This window comes from Montipora foliosa, chromosome 3, assembly GCF_036669935.1.
Source record: "Montipora foliosa isolate CH-2021 chromosome 3, ASM3666993v2, whole genome shotgun sequence".
Taxonomy (NCBI): Eukaryota; Metazoa; Cnidaria; class Anthozoa; order Scleractinia; family Acroporidae; genus Montipora; species Montipora foliosa.
In genome coordinates, this window is record NC_090871.1 from 36,743,393 (window position 1) to 36,758,392 (window position 15,000).

General features: G+C 38.6%; 1 protein-coding gene across 4 annotated transcripts in view; it reads left to right on the forward strand.

Moving 5' to 3' along the window:
• The window catches only part of LOC137997376 (lymphocyte-specific helicase-like), a 74,465-nt gene extending 63,317 nt beyond the window's left edge, over positions 1-11,148 (forward strand). For all 4 annotated transcript variants that reach the window (XM_068843327.1, XM_068843330.1, XM_068843328.1 and 1 more), the window contains 3 exons: positions 3,014-3,130; positions 3,851-4,010; positions 9,906-11,148. In XM_068843327.1, coding sequence (XP_068699428.1) covers positions 3,014-3,130; positions 3,851-4,010; positions 9,906-10,159 — 531 coding nt within the window. In that variant the 3' untranslated portion in view covers positions 10,160-11,148. The remainder of the gene's footprint in view (positions 1-3,013; positions 3,131-3,850; positions 4,011-9,905) is intronic.
• Positions 11,149-15,000: the final 3,852 nt, after the last annotated feature.

A 15,000-nucleotide genomic window follows, 5' to 3' on the forward strand; every position in this document is an offset into this window, starting at 1 on the left:
AATCTCTGAGCTCTTGCATGCTCTTTGCATCGTTATTTCCAATCTTTGGCCAGTTTGCCAGCTTACTCTCGAATGCTGATAATGGCAAAGTGTCCAAAACGGTCCCTTAAGTTTTTCCTTGCCTCTCTGTAGGCTCTTTATGGATCCCTGGTTAAGAATTGAAATTATTCAACAACCTTCTTAGCTCTTCCCTTTAGATGTTGAAAGAGAAGATTTAGCTCCTGCTGTGGTGTTGCCGGAGCTAAGTCCAGGATTGCATTAAAGGCCGTTTCCCATAGAAAAAAATCTCCTTTTGTCTTTTTCTTCTGCAGTAAAAACATCTGGTACTGCTTGAGGCTGGCAATGGAGCTGGGTAACTTTGGCTAAAGCCTCAGTGATCTGTTGGGTGTTATCTGGCGATAGTGTACACTGGGCTGACTTGAGGTGGTTGTGGCGTGACGTACAATGGAGTGTCTCCATAGAGGCTTCAGGGGAAAGGGTTTTCTATCTGATAGCCAACATTAAAGTTGCTGGGAGCATAAACAGAAGGAGACATGGTAGTAGTGTGTTGATTTGCTGGGGCCGAAGGATACCATCAGGTTTGTGCCATTTAGGGGCTTTGGGGAGAAGGTTTAAGAATATGATGTGGACTGGTACAGTGGAGAAGATGCCAGAACTGGAGGCTGGCCGAGCGTGTATAAAAGCAGTGGTTGTGTAATGGGGGTCGATTGACTTCTTTCCAAGGTTGATCTCTGTATGTCAGAAGGCCAAAAGCTGAGAGAGTGTTTGGTACAGAGACTGAGGCCAGCATGACTGCTAGCGGTTTCGTTATAGGCAACAAGAAGGTGTTACCAAAGGCGATGAGGTCTGTGGTACAGAAAGCGATAAAACAAGTGGTAGAGAAGGCAACGAGGTCTGTGGTACAGACGTGAATGAAATCTGTGGTACAAAAGGTGAAGGAATCTGTGGTACAGAAGGCGACGAGGCAACGGCCATCGCATTACCAGCTGATAGGACTGGGTAACAGAAAGAAAGGGTTGCATAGTGCAAATTTCAGGGGCAGAACTCTTGATCACGTAGAAAACTATCTAAAACATTTCTAGAACCACTAAGGTTGCTGTGGAACAGGCTCACCTACACTCTCTGCCTTCTCTTCATCGAGAACTTTTAGATGAATGACCTCCTCTGTGAGGCTCTCACTGAGTTCTTGTTCGATCTTTAATTTGACTAGGACTTTCTCTTGACCTTTAATCTAGTCCGAATAACATAACCTTTGTTGAAGGTTCATTTGGCTACTGCTCCAAGTAAGGCGTCTTTGCAAGAAGAATAGCTTTTTCAATGATCTCATTGAGGAGACCGACCGGCAAGATCCGTGTGAAGTGTTTGATCTTGTTTCATTCTTTCACTACAAACAATCCAAACGATGTAAAGTGTTGCTGTGGATTTTCTCACACTGAACTAGCAGATCTTGTTGCTCACTCTTAATAGCATTTATGTCTTCAGTTTCAGTAGTTAAGTTCAGGCAATCCACAAATTCTTGCGATATATTTTCTATCAGAGTTTTAAGTAAATGCAATTTTGTTCGTATTGTCTTCGTGGCTTCTCAATTCGCCAATCAGATTTTCAAATGACAAAGGATTACAAAGGAATTTCTTTTTTCCATTTAATGCAGCATTCTTCTTAAGCTCTTGTGACGTGGTTGACATATGTCAGAAAGTAACGCAACAGAAAAAAACCTAAAACACTGGGGGGCCGTTTCAGGCAGCATATGCTTATCTCGCTCATAAGTTTGTGAATGATCACAGATTGTCATCAGTGACTTTTCTTTGATTTCAAATCAAACTAAGGAGCTGTTTACAAGATTGTACGTATGTAGAACGAGTTCATTCCAGCACCATATATTTCTCTTCACCTGTTTGAAATTTCGTTCCAGTACTAGTCATTCTGGAATGAGTTCATTCCAGTTTCAATCCAGATGGAATTCTCGTTCTGAAATGACGTTTTTTCTGGTATCATGTAAACTGAAAACGAATTTCGTTCCGAGATAAAACCACGACTGAACCATTCCATTTGCAAGAAAAGTAAGAGGGCTAGATAGACTCAAATATCTGCCACAGCAAATATTTTCTGCCAGGCCTTATCCGCGGAGGATTTGTTTTTCTTTCTTTGGGGTTTTCTCTTAGCACTAATGATTTTCATATTAGAAAGAGCATAAATTGCACTCAGGAAGCAAAAAAATGTGTGAACATCGTTTCTGTTTAGACAAAAGAGGCAGCTCTACGTTCAACTTTTTACTGAAAATTCAATACATATATTGCCATCAATTGTTGGTTTTCATGTGATGTCAGAAAAAAATAAGATTAAAAATTTTGAGTTCTTTTACCTTCATCGGGTAAAGACATTAAAGATATATCTGCTGGCCTGTTTTCTGATCGGTAGCATGTTTTGTTTTGAAAATAGAGCAGTTTGAATTTCACAATGCGTGACATCTGGATTGCTTCTGAGAAACATGTGAGGTACACGAAATTCGTTCTGAATAACCAGTATGTGAAGAGAAGTGTCTGCAAATGTTTTCAAGTTTAGCAGAGAGAAAATATGTTTTGAGGGAGCCAAACTAAACTCCAGATGTTTCCACTAGGTTCTGGCCGCCATGTTGGTGTCCTGAGGGACAACGACGTGGAGTCTCCAAACTTAGCTGAATAACTCGAGTTAGAATATCGCACAGCCCTAAAACTTATTTATTACTCTTCTGCAATATCTCAATTTCTTGACTTCATTTATGGAATGGTAAGCAATTTTATTTTTCCGTGCGTGATAATTCCGTGACGTGAAAACCAACAATAGGCACAGTAATACTTTGCGCGAAGCTTGAGCCACGTTTGTTTTGACCTGGCGAGCGCAAGATGTTGGCTTAGCCGGTCAAGAATACTGTCACGTGAATGCAGTGAACTTTTGGGCAAAAAATTTTTTTGGGAATGAAACTCATTCTGGTATCATGTATACAGCCCCTAAGATTATTTTCTTTTCTTTTCAGATAAAAAAGTTTGAAGTGGATTCATCAGTATTTGTATTTATGTTGAGCACCAGAGCTGGTGGCCTTGGTCTTAACTTGGCTGTGGCAGATACAGTTATCATTTATGACAGTGATTGGGTGAGTTTAAAAGAGCCAGTGGAGTGGATTTTTGCCTGAAGAACTAGATATCAAATCGTCTTCTGATCAGATCTTTTCCGAAAATTGACCTTGGATGCCCCTGATTTGCAGCGGTGGCTCAGTTGGTTGAGCATTGGGCTGTCATGCAGGAGGTCGTGAGTTCGACTCCGGCCGGACCAACACTCAGGGTCTTGAAAAAACTGAGAAGAAAGTGCTGCCATTGTAATTACATCCGCAAATGGTTAAGACTTTCAAGTCTTCTCAGATAAGGACTATAAACCGTAGGCCCATCTCACAACCCTTCAATGTTCACAACTCAGTGGGACGTAAAAAGAACCCACACACTATTAGTAAAGAGTAGGGTATGGAGCTCCCGGTGTTGTGGTCAGGCCTCATTTCATTCATTTACGTGCTGGGTAAGATCGCTAATGGATTGGCGCCTATACATGCTGATGTCCGATCTCACCCATAGATCCCTTGCTTGTAAAGTGCATTTGGAAATGTCAATAGAAAATGCGCTACATGTATATAAATTCATGACCATTACGATTAATTAGTCATATCAAAACCACTCTAGTGTTACTGGTTGTGATGCATTTTTTATTACAACCTAGCACAAACGCCAGTGCTAATGTTTTGGTCCGTCAACAGACACATTGTATTTGTAGTCAATGTTCTCATGCTCAGGTCAGCTACTAAGAGTAGTCTTACGATCTTTAGAATCCACAGGCCGATCTACAGGCTCAGGATCGCTGTCATCGTATCGGGCAAACAAAGCCTGTTGTTGTGTATCGTTTTGTTACCGCTAACACTGTGGATCAGAAGATTGTTGAGCGTGCATCGACTAAGAGGAAACTGGAAAAGATGATCATTCACAAAGGTTTGTGGCTTTACGCTTTTCCCTGCCCAAGCAAGTAGTTGGTTGCTCTCTCTCAGTCATTAAGCAGTTTTTTTGTGATGATAATGTATAGATTTAGCCAAGCCTAAAAGTGGAGCTCCCAGGTTAATTTACTCTTACTTTCTGTAGGGTTAGTGAAAATAAAAGGTTTTGGAATTGCCTTCGTTTTGGTGTGCCCCGTTACTGCTTAATTAAATCATTTTCTTCCCTTTCTTCAAAAGAAAACTTCATTGCCTAGCTAGTAAAATCCATGGTAAATTTCACGCGAAAACCCAATATTGCATGAATCACGAAGCAACGAGTGTGATATCAGTTTTTCAAGTGAAATTTACTGTGGAATTCACCAGTTAGGCAATGAATTTTTGTAGAATCGCATGAGTTTGAAGAGAAAACAAGCACATCCTCAGGAAGCGAATGGGGAAGGAAAAAAGCCATTTCAGAGTCAATCAATTTAGAAACCGTTAGGAAACTTTGTCGGTTCAAGGTAAAAAAAGTGTTATTGATGTACTCTATTCCGCTTTATCTCTGAAAACGACATTATTCACATTTTGATGTATTTCATTGAAAATCGGCAAAACACAGCAGCCAAGGAAGGACAGACCTGCTCCAAAAAATTACCTGTACATGCTTTAAACAAGCTTCTGAAGACCCAAGCTCTTGATATTTTTCCATAATTTTACGAGAACTCATTTTCGATTACGTGTTTATAGCATAAGGGCAGAATTTTCTTGTCATTGCCGACGCACACCCAAAAACAGTTAGGCAAATGAAGTAAAAAACATTTGTTTGCTTGCATTTTAAAGCAACACAAACAAATCAACTATTTCTTTATGTCCAAAAGAGTACAGATGATTGTTGTTTAATTCCAGTTAAGAATAAAAATTCGAGTTTCATTGCTGAACAAAGGAAGATAACGATTAAACCATTTTTTGAAAATATGCATCCACTTGAAATAACGTATCCATAAAAATAACAAACGATTTAGTGTACAAGAAGGGAATTTGTGGAGTAACTTCTTCCAGCAAGTTTGAGTTATTACTAGTATACTGTTTTGTCGTTCTCGTTCTGTTTCTCTCTTCTTTCGTTTCTGTTCTAGTGATACATGTAGGTTGTCCAGGCATCATGCAACCTTATCAGATCTTCTAAAGATATGCGAAAAATTGCAATACAGAGAAAAAAGCAGCAGCTCTAAACAAATTAAAATAAACACTCAGCTTTAATTTTATATCCCTCCGATGCCTCACTTGAATAACTGCGTAGTCACCAGTGTGGACCACAGCTATATGTCAAACTGGATTGAGACCAGCGAAAAATGCAGAAAATATCTTCCAAAGCCTTTTCCACCTGAACACTAAAAGCGTAGTATGGCCGTGTAGCTGCATCGAGCCACAGTAAGCTTGCAAAAAATGAAGCCTCGTTCATGTTTAGGTGAGGTACCTAGGCTTGAGCCTGCAATCCAATGGAAAACCAGTGCCTGGTCAGCAGTCCACTGTTGTAAACTAGACAAAGGAGACTAATGTCACGCATGCGCATTATCAATGGCAAATTCAATTTTATTTGCATTGTGATTGGTTGAAAACCTTCAAGACAGTCTTAGAACTCGGGAAGAAAAGATGTTGACGCTGTCGCTAGTTGTAGTTTTTACTGCATTCACTTTCAATGTTATCTATGCACTTGCGGTACAAATGCTGAGAGAAGATGGACAAAAGCTGGAAAGACCTCGGCAATTCCTTCTACTTGGGAAAGTCCTTTATTTACATGTAGGATGAAACAAAACATGCTTAGATCGGCTGTATCAGAATGCTGCGGTGTGCTCAGGCTATAGTCAAAAGTTGGAAAATTCTTGCCTTATTTGCAACGGGTATGGTCTTGATTGAATGTGCAAATCACAATAATGGATATTGTCGAGTATACGTAATTACATTAAAAAATGTTTGTTAGGTGTAATAATTTTACAAATAAAAATGCCTTCATACCACAACTCTGCACTGCACTTTTCGATTTGATAAATTTATGAAAATTTTAGGGAAACTGCAATAATTGTGACTTTAAAGATATCTACAAACTGTACAGTAAAATTTAGATGATATGTACTTACTGTGCATTACAGTAATTTGGTTCATAATGATTAACATGATAAGTAATTATACATTATATTTGTAAATAATGTATATTTTAAAATGTTCATTCCCTTTTGTGGGTCCCTCGCACAGGCCTGTGTGTTCCCATTCGCACCTTTCCCCTTTGGGAAGGCCATCCATATTTTATACAAATATTTATCCAGCTATGACCACTTATTTCTTTAGTGTGTTTTGCCCAATTAAGTTAGAAAGAAAAAAGTTTTTAATAAATAATACAGATATAACATTATTCTTTAAACTTTGTACAGTGAATTCTTTTACTTTGTCTGCACAATCGAGTTTTATGGGACGTGAGTGTTTCTGTGCAAGGAATGATAGCATAAATAAATATAAAAACAGGTCAATTTAATTTTTTGATACACAAAACAGCCATAATATTCAGGTTAACCTTCTCGTCAACAAGTTGTTGTACACCAAGGCTGAACTAAAAAATAAATTTAAAGTAATCAACGTATATTGATTACTTAACATTGTTAGAACCAAGAGTTATTGGGACACATTAGTCATTAAACACTGGCTCAATTACTGTGATACGGCAATATTACTGATGTACTATATTTAAATCATGAATAGTTCATAGACCAAAAACATGTTAAGATCAATGGCTGTACATTTTGTACATTTTCATCCTGATTTAGATAAATTTACATTATTCTCTGCAGTAAGATGGTAACTTGCCACAAAAGTGAGCAAGGGATATGAATGAGCAGAAATGCTAACTTCAAAATTAATACGTAGTTAGTAATATTGTGTCAGAGTTCTATCACAAGTCTGCTTTGCCTTGAATTGCCCTTTTAAACTTAAACATTGCACAGAAGACAACACCTGGTTTTATGTATTTCCAGGCATCCCACATTTAGTGCACAATTCTAACATTTGCATAAACCTACAGATGGTCAGGTGAAATTTTTACCCACCCCCCCCTCCCTCCCCCCCCCCCCCCAAATAGAACCCATTCACAAAATTTCAGTCCAGTACAACCTGCAAGTCTGATGGCAGTGACCACATTATTCCTCACTATTAGCTATTATTGTATAGGTTTCCTAAGAACATCAACATCACTTTTGAATAATTCGCAGGTAGCATAAATAATAAAAACAATGAATAATTACTATGGCTAGACTTGATGGAGTTACCATAGATCAATAATAGTATTATCTGATAAAGTAATAATCTAGTACTTAAGTATAAAAGCTGACTTGGAGCAATTTCAGAGGCATTGCTTCCCCGAACAAACTAAAAGGACTGCTTACAAGGAGGTAAAGAAAGAAAAATTCCTGCCAACTAAAATGCCCCTTGCAGAATCTTCCCCCGCTACTTGAAGTCATAATGACCACCTTTAACTGGCAGAAGCTATATAGAACAATTGAAGAAGCACAGGTTGAAATCACCGCTCCAAAAGCCATCTTTGTTTACATCACAGCACGCGGTTGGCAAACTGGATACCCCAATTTTCAACAGCCAATCAGACAAAAGTCTCCCTTGTTGTAAACTAGTGCAACCTTGCATACAACGAGAGCTACTGACATTTAAATTGACCAATCAGAATTCAGCAAGTGGGAAAAACTGTGCTATCCCAACTTAAAGGGCCAGAAAACCCTTTAAAAGAATTTGTGGCTCCTATGGCTCCAAAACTGGGTTGCCAGCGAGGGGCGATTCGAGCGTTAGCGATTGTGCTTTGGCTGTTATTTGAGCTTTTTCTAACTAATTTAAGACTAATTCAGTCCAGTATTTTGAATAGTGTAAGAAGACGTCAAAACTGTATTGATAATGCATTTGTTTGCGTTAACTGTGCGAAAAGACTGATGGGGTGCTTTCGATAGGGTAGAGCGCCAACAAGGTCGTGTACACACAGAAGTGCACCGTTTCCATTGAAAGGGCAAAGGATTGACAGGATAGCACAGTCTTGATTGCCACGCGCACTGCGTGCACGGGTTCCGTATGCACGGAATACTGGTCATATTGGCATAAATGGAGGAATGGACGTACGGATGGATGGTCGATGACCTCATAGCTAAAACCAAATTTCTCGCATCGATGGGTTACTATATTTTCTTAACTATGGTGTTCCGCGCACGCGCCTTTGGCACTCCACTATAATTAACCCATTGACCCCTGAGAGTGAGACTTCACAGATTTTACCCGTCAAATGGGGGGCGTCCTAGGGCGTTTGAGGTGTAAATAGGTTAAGCAGTCAAAATGTGCCATCTATTAAGAAATGGTGTAATTTTCTTTCATTTTACTTGGTCATGCATGTCTGCTAATGAAATCGGGCTTCCAAATTGCAATTCTAATCTCAACATTGCTATTACTCATGCGCGGCATTTATGTAGCAAGATCTTTCGAGATTTTAGCGCATTCCCAAGGACTTTCACTAAGAATGAATGGAATGCATAGAACACAATCTGATCATGAGTGTTCTGACCTTCGATCACATGGAAGTTACCAAATATGGATAAACTGCACGAAGTTCACTCATTTTAAGAGCACAGTAATTTGTTGGTGAGCACTCACAACAAACACGTACGTGACTTTCTAGCGGTGTTGTGTTGCGAAGATGCCATGGGTTTGTATGGGTACTGAACAGTTTTGTTTCAAGCACCATAAAATGCAATGTAACAATAGGTTTGATTGTTGTGGGAAGGCGGCTGGTTTCCCCTGGTCAGGCTAATTTTTGTTACGGCAGGTCCATGGCAGTTTGGTCGAGCATATTTCTAAATTTGGACAGCCAAAGGAGCTCAGAAAGAAAGCTTCGCAGTAAACGGTATACATGGCTTCAATTTGACGAGAATAATCAGAAAATGTTCTGTACCGTCTGCAGAGTCAACTCTGGTAGTCGTTATTATCAAGATGTTCAATATTTGAGATATCATCATGATCGTGAGTTTGGATGCCAAACTTTATAATTTGGTTAGTGAAAGAAATGTCTAACCCGAAAGGTTAATAATCTAAAAATTTAAATTCAAGCGCTGGCTGTTCCATTGAAAATCGCAAGTTTGATTGGTTCTCCTTGTTTTGTATTCGCACTTAAAATGAAGATAGGCCTTGACTTTAATTTGGCCTAAACAAATTGATGAACTTGTTAACTATTCGGTCATAGTAAATGCGTGATAAAACTTTTATTAATCGTACGGCTCCTTCGATCGATCTCGCCTGCACTGCCTAAGCTTAGGGTTATTACTGGTAGTACTATGTAATTTGACTGAAATACTCTATATGTTTTTGTTGACTGAAATTAATATGTTTTGACAAACCTTTCTGGGATTTCATTTCAATTTCATTCTCCATTGTTTCGTAGAGTGGATTTGTTCTCACAGGGCATTAAATTGATTAAGGAGCCTGGAAATATATATATATATATTTTTTTGATGGTGTTACTTAATAAGGACAAATTACTCACGTGGTGCCCGAAACAAGTGAACCTGTCCACAGGCTAGTGATCTAATATCATACTGATTGGCTGTGAGCTCCACAGGCTGCCAATAGCCCATCTCCGAGTTGCTGCATGCCTCAGTTTCAAAGCGAGTCTTGGTGCACAACCACTCAAATGGAAATGAGTCGCATATTCTTATGCAAATCAAACTCATTTCCCTTACAATAGTTGAGCACCAATACTCACTTCGAAACCGAGACAAACAGCAACTCGGAAATGGCCCATTATGAACCGTAGTGAAAGAAAAAGAAAGAAATAGTGGTCAGTTATTCACAGAGGTGAACCTCAATTGGTTTGTTGCAGGAAAATTCAAAGGAAGTAAGGACACAGAAGTTATTGACGCCAAAGAATTGCGTGAATTACTGATGTCACGTGACCATGACAGCGTAGTATCTAGCGATGGTTTGGTCACTTGTGACAGAGATTTGGAAGCTCTTCTTGATAGAAGTGATCTTTGCTCCAAGTCAGTTGCTTCTCCTTCTAACAAAAATCCTAAAACGTCAGCACAGCAAGCCAACAAGACAGAATTTTTTCGCGTTTTAGATACTACCCCTTGATAAACTTAACGTGCACATTTTTGTTCTTTCCGGCCTTAAGATCGATTTGTCAACATGGCTTTTCGAATTCCGACTTTCTTCAGTGCCTAACCGAAGTCCATGGACTACTGAAAGCTTAACTTAAAAGGAGTTGTTGTCAATAAGAATTTATCTTCTTTTTTGAAAAGCCTCCTTACCGAATGCATAAATAGCGGCCAAAAATGTATTCTTTTGTTTATGTGCTAGTTAGACTTACTAGCCTCGCTTTCAAGCAACATTTCTTTTGTATTTTGTCCATGCAACGAGGCTAGTGAGTCTAAGTAGCGCATAAAGTAATATTCTTTTGGCCGCCATTTATGCATTCAGTCTATTTGGGGTGCGTTTAGGTCTTCATAATTAAGAAGATTTAGCATCACGTTTACGGCAAATATCGTCAGACTAAAATTTGCATTTTTTACAAAATAGAAGAAACTAGGGTTTTCATTAAGAATCCAAGTAACAGGGAAATGCAATGAAGAAACAGAAGAATTGTCTGAAAGAACAAATATCTTGCCACTAAGAAAAAAAGTTATTTGAGAATTTCACATAGTAGCCGGGGAATTTTCTGATCCCTGACGCCAACACCCGGAAAAACTTGTTTTCAATGAGCTCATTTGATGCCTGAAAGCTCCACATATCAAGCAACTTCTTTGAGAAGGACGACAACTTTTAGTGATTTTGACGCTTTAATAACAAGTAGCAGGCTCCCATTTCCCATTAAACGTAAATGCGATGCTAAATCTCTCAATCTTTTTTTTATTAAAGTATAACCTGTAACTGTTGTCAAGCTGTTGAATATTTTTGTTAGTTCATCTTGAATTCAAAGTACCGGTATAGTAAGAAAAGGGAAGAAATGGGCTGTTGTGGTTTTCATAATCATTTGTTTTTTCAATTTTTTTCAAAGATAACATTATAACTTCAGATTATATATATATATATACTCAAAGTTCAATAAAACTAAATTTAAGGTGCTGTCTGGTGCATCGTCAAATTTTCTAAGTACATTATTGAACATAATTTTGAGCAATGCCTGTTAAGCTTTGGCTTTCCATCCGCCAAGAAAAACAATCTGTTGTGCGTGGCATGATGTAATGGAGCTTGAATTCTGCGTACGTGGTTTCACACCCTTGACTTCCCATATCCTTCTCGTGGTTTGACACAAACTCAATCTAAATTCCCGAGCCCCTTTCAGCCTCTTTCTTTGACTCTGGTGATAAAATAAACTCATACCCAGAGTCTTTGTGACCCAGAATGAGCTCGTTTCGGTTGGGACTAGCTGTAGTGAAAGCTGACATTCCCGATACCAAAGACCTAGGAACTCCTAATTTTCTTAAACTTTGATCAGTCGAATGTCTAGTTGCAAAGCAGACAACGGATCGAACATCGTCCCACCTAGTTTTTTATAAAGACCCCACTTTTTGTCTTCTTGTGCCTCCATCAAACAAGTAAATATGCAACACTCCACAAAAGTTGTGAAACAATTTCTTTCAAATAATTCTTGACTAACAAGAATTAGTCAAATTTCCAATTGCTTTTTTACCTGAAGACTGTGCAGAGTTGAGCACAAATCAATGAAATTATACATGCGCAAGGAGGGGAGTTACAGGAAAGACCATGGGCCGTTGGCCAAAAAATGATTTTTTTGTCTTTGTGCTAATCATCCTCACAAGCCTCACTTTGGAGCAAAAATTCTTTTGAATTTTGTTTGTGCAAACAAGGCTAGTGAGGATGATTACCGTAAAGGCAAGAATACTGTTTTGGCCGCCATTTATGAATACGATCTATATTTCCGATTTGCGACACAGGTAAAAAAAAGTAACTAGACGCCCTACGAGCGTAAACTGGGTTGCCTGTGGTACATGTTACACAAAAACAGAGGGCAGTGATCTGGGTGGTATTTTTAAGCAGCTGAAACTGGATTTTACCAGGAGTAAAGGCCCGTTCAAACGGTCATGATATTTGATGATAGTTTCAACTATCACGCACGCTTGAACACGAACTATCATTCACTATCATCAACTATCATGCAGTTTGGACATGTTCAAATTCGACATGATAGTTCATGATAGTTTTTTCCGTTTGACCGAGCGGATGATAGTGCATGATAGTTTTTCGGTCAGCTGGGGTAACCAAGGCGGGCTCAATGCAATATGGCTACCGCAAGTTTGCCATCGTCCTGTGAGGAACAACAAAACAATAATTTGGACGAATATTCGGACGACAGTGACGCTGAAAGCGAGAAAGTGAGAAATGCTAAAAAGGCTAAAAAACCAGACAACGAGAAGTGGAGTAGTAGTTTGATATGAGATAGAGTCCGAGGCACGGCCATGTTTGTGGAACATTTTTTGCGATGACTACCACAATCGGGATGTAACTGGAAAAGCGAAGAAAGAACTGGAGGTAAGTCAAAGTGAATTGCATCATGTTCATGGCCAAATGTTTTATTTATTTGCCTAACTGCTTAGCTTCAAGACTTTTTTAACCCTTAAGCCTCTTACTTGGAAAACCTATGGTTTAATACATTTAGTTTCAAAGCAGTGACAGCCGGTTTCATCAGGAATGTTCAGAGGGACTACATGTTCATAAATTTCTAGTGAACACCCCAATATTGTCAACTGCACATTGAGAAATTGCCAACACAAATTTTGCTCCAATTATAAGCCCAGTAAATTTCCAAATACAAGTGTGCCCCCTATAATAAGCCCATCCAAAGAATTTTTTTTGAGAATTTTACAGTATGTTTGATGGATAAAAAAATGGCAGTGTACTTTAAAATGTTGATTACCAATTGGTATTTGTCAGCTTTATTTTGTACCAAGGGGTACTATGTAGGATGGGGAAAAGGTTATGGGTCAGTATTTTAAGGTAATTTTTATCATCCCTACCATTTTTACCCAGGAAAACCCCCATGGGGATTACTGCCCTCCTCAACCCCGGGCCTCAACCCCAGTAATACTCCTAAGCAAAGACACGATTTTTTTCTTAAGGAAACATTTAACAGATCCTGGAAGGACATAAGCAACCAGCTTACAAAGTTGAGACAAGTTCTGGGACAAAATATCAACAAAATAAAGAATGTAAAATCTGGCCAAAGTACCGATGAGTTATTCCAACCCACGTGGAGGTACTGAAAGCAGCTCCAGTTTCTTGTACCTTGCATGAATCCCAGAAAGAGTCGTGACACCCTTGCTGCTCAGAGCCCTGATAAACCTAGTTTAGTGATTGCCAGTGACAATGAAGACACTTCTCCTCAAGCTGTTAAACCAAGGAAGCCACCACAAACCAAATTAAACAACCACTTATTGGTAAAAGAAGAATTGATGAAAGAGTGCATTAATGTTCTTAAAGAGAATAAACCTCCAAATGCTCCACCACCCATCGCTGAGGAAATATTTGGCAACTTTGTTGCTGAAAAACTGAAAGCACTTGATAGGAGGCAAAGGATCATAGCAGAGAAGAGGATAACAGACATCCTGTTTGATCTGGAGATGGAGAATATGGCCACATCCTTTAATTACGCACCTCAGTCTACTTTCTCTCCATATTGCTATATTTATAAGAACCTTGGAATCTGAATGTATATATGCCCAACATATATATTATTTGCTGGTTGTGTCAAATAGATTTCAAATAATCTATAATATTTATAACATTAAACCTGGCAGTTCAATTTTTAAAATTTACATTTGCAAAATCTCATGATATTGGTACTTAAACAAAGGGTCTTGAACATTTCCAAAGGTTTGGATGTAATGTAAATGAGTTGAATCAAAACTCTTATAAATTTTTCTTTTTTAAATAAAATTATTGAACAAAATGGCTATCATTATGTAAATAGCAAAGAGTAGAAAATTAAAGAAGAAAATTTATAATAAAGCATTCATTTGCTAACTTCTCATCCAGTGCCTCAACTATGGATCTCATACTCCTTTTGAAATTTCATGTACTTATGTGTAACTTAAGATCCATAAAAGTGCAATTCCAGCTGACGGGTACAGAAGGACATGTTATTCAACACCTTTCCCACTGCCATGGCACACTGCCTTCATTACAGAAGTATTCTGTAAAAGCATCTCTCACTGCCTTGGCCTTATTACTAGAGTTATGGCCAGTAGATGGTATGGGAAGAGATGACATCTGCATTGCAGAACTGCGCCAGGATCCGGGAATCAGTTCTCCAGTCTCAGCATCTTCTTCATCTGTCAGACCTTTCGGACAGTAAATCTGCCTAGAAGCCTTCTTAGAGCAGAGAAGATTGTGAAGTGTTAGTGCTGATAATGTAATGACCTCTACAAAGGATGGTGCAAGCATCATTGTTGTCAGGAAAACCCTCCAATGGTTGGCAAATATACCAAAGAGATTCTCTGACAGCCGCCTAACTCTACTGTGCCTAGAATCAGAATAAATGGCCAATATTGATATCTGTTCTCTTTAGAGTGTAGCACATAATATAATTAAGGGACGTTATATAGAATTTCATGCTTTCGAGAAAAATTCTAAGGCTATAGAGGTATTTAAATTTGAAAATTCAGATGACGGAATCTACAGGATGCCAATTAACCAACAATGGTTTAACGATGAGCTCACAGTTTACATAAAATTCTAGAACTCTGATATCTCAGACTACAAAAAATAGAATTTTCATAAAATTAAGTATAGGTTGTTTTTCATTTAGCAGGACCCATATATTCATGTTTATAATTCATTGGATATTTTCGCTCACACACAAAAATTATTGGTCTCATCGCTTCACATGACTGAATGTGCCCCAGCTAAAACTGGGGAATATCTGAGTGATATTCCACAATTGTCAAAAGATCCGC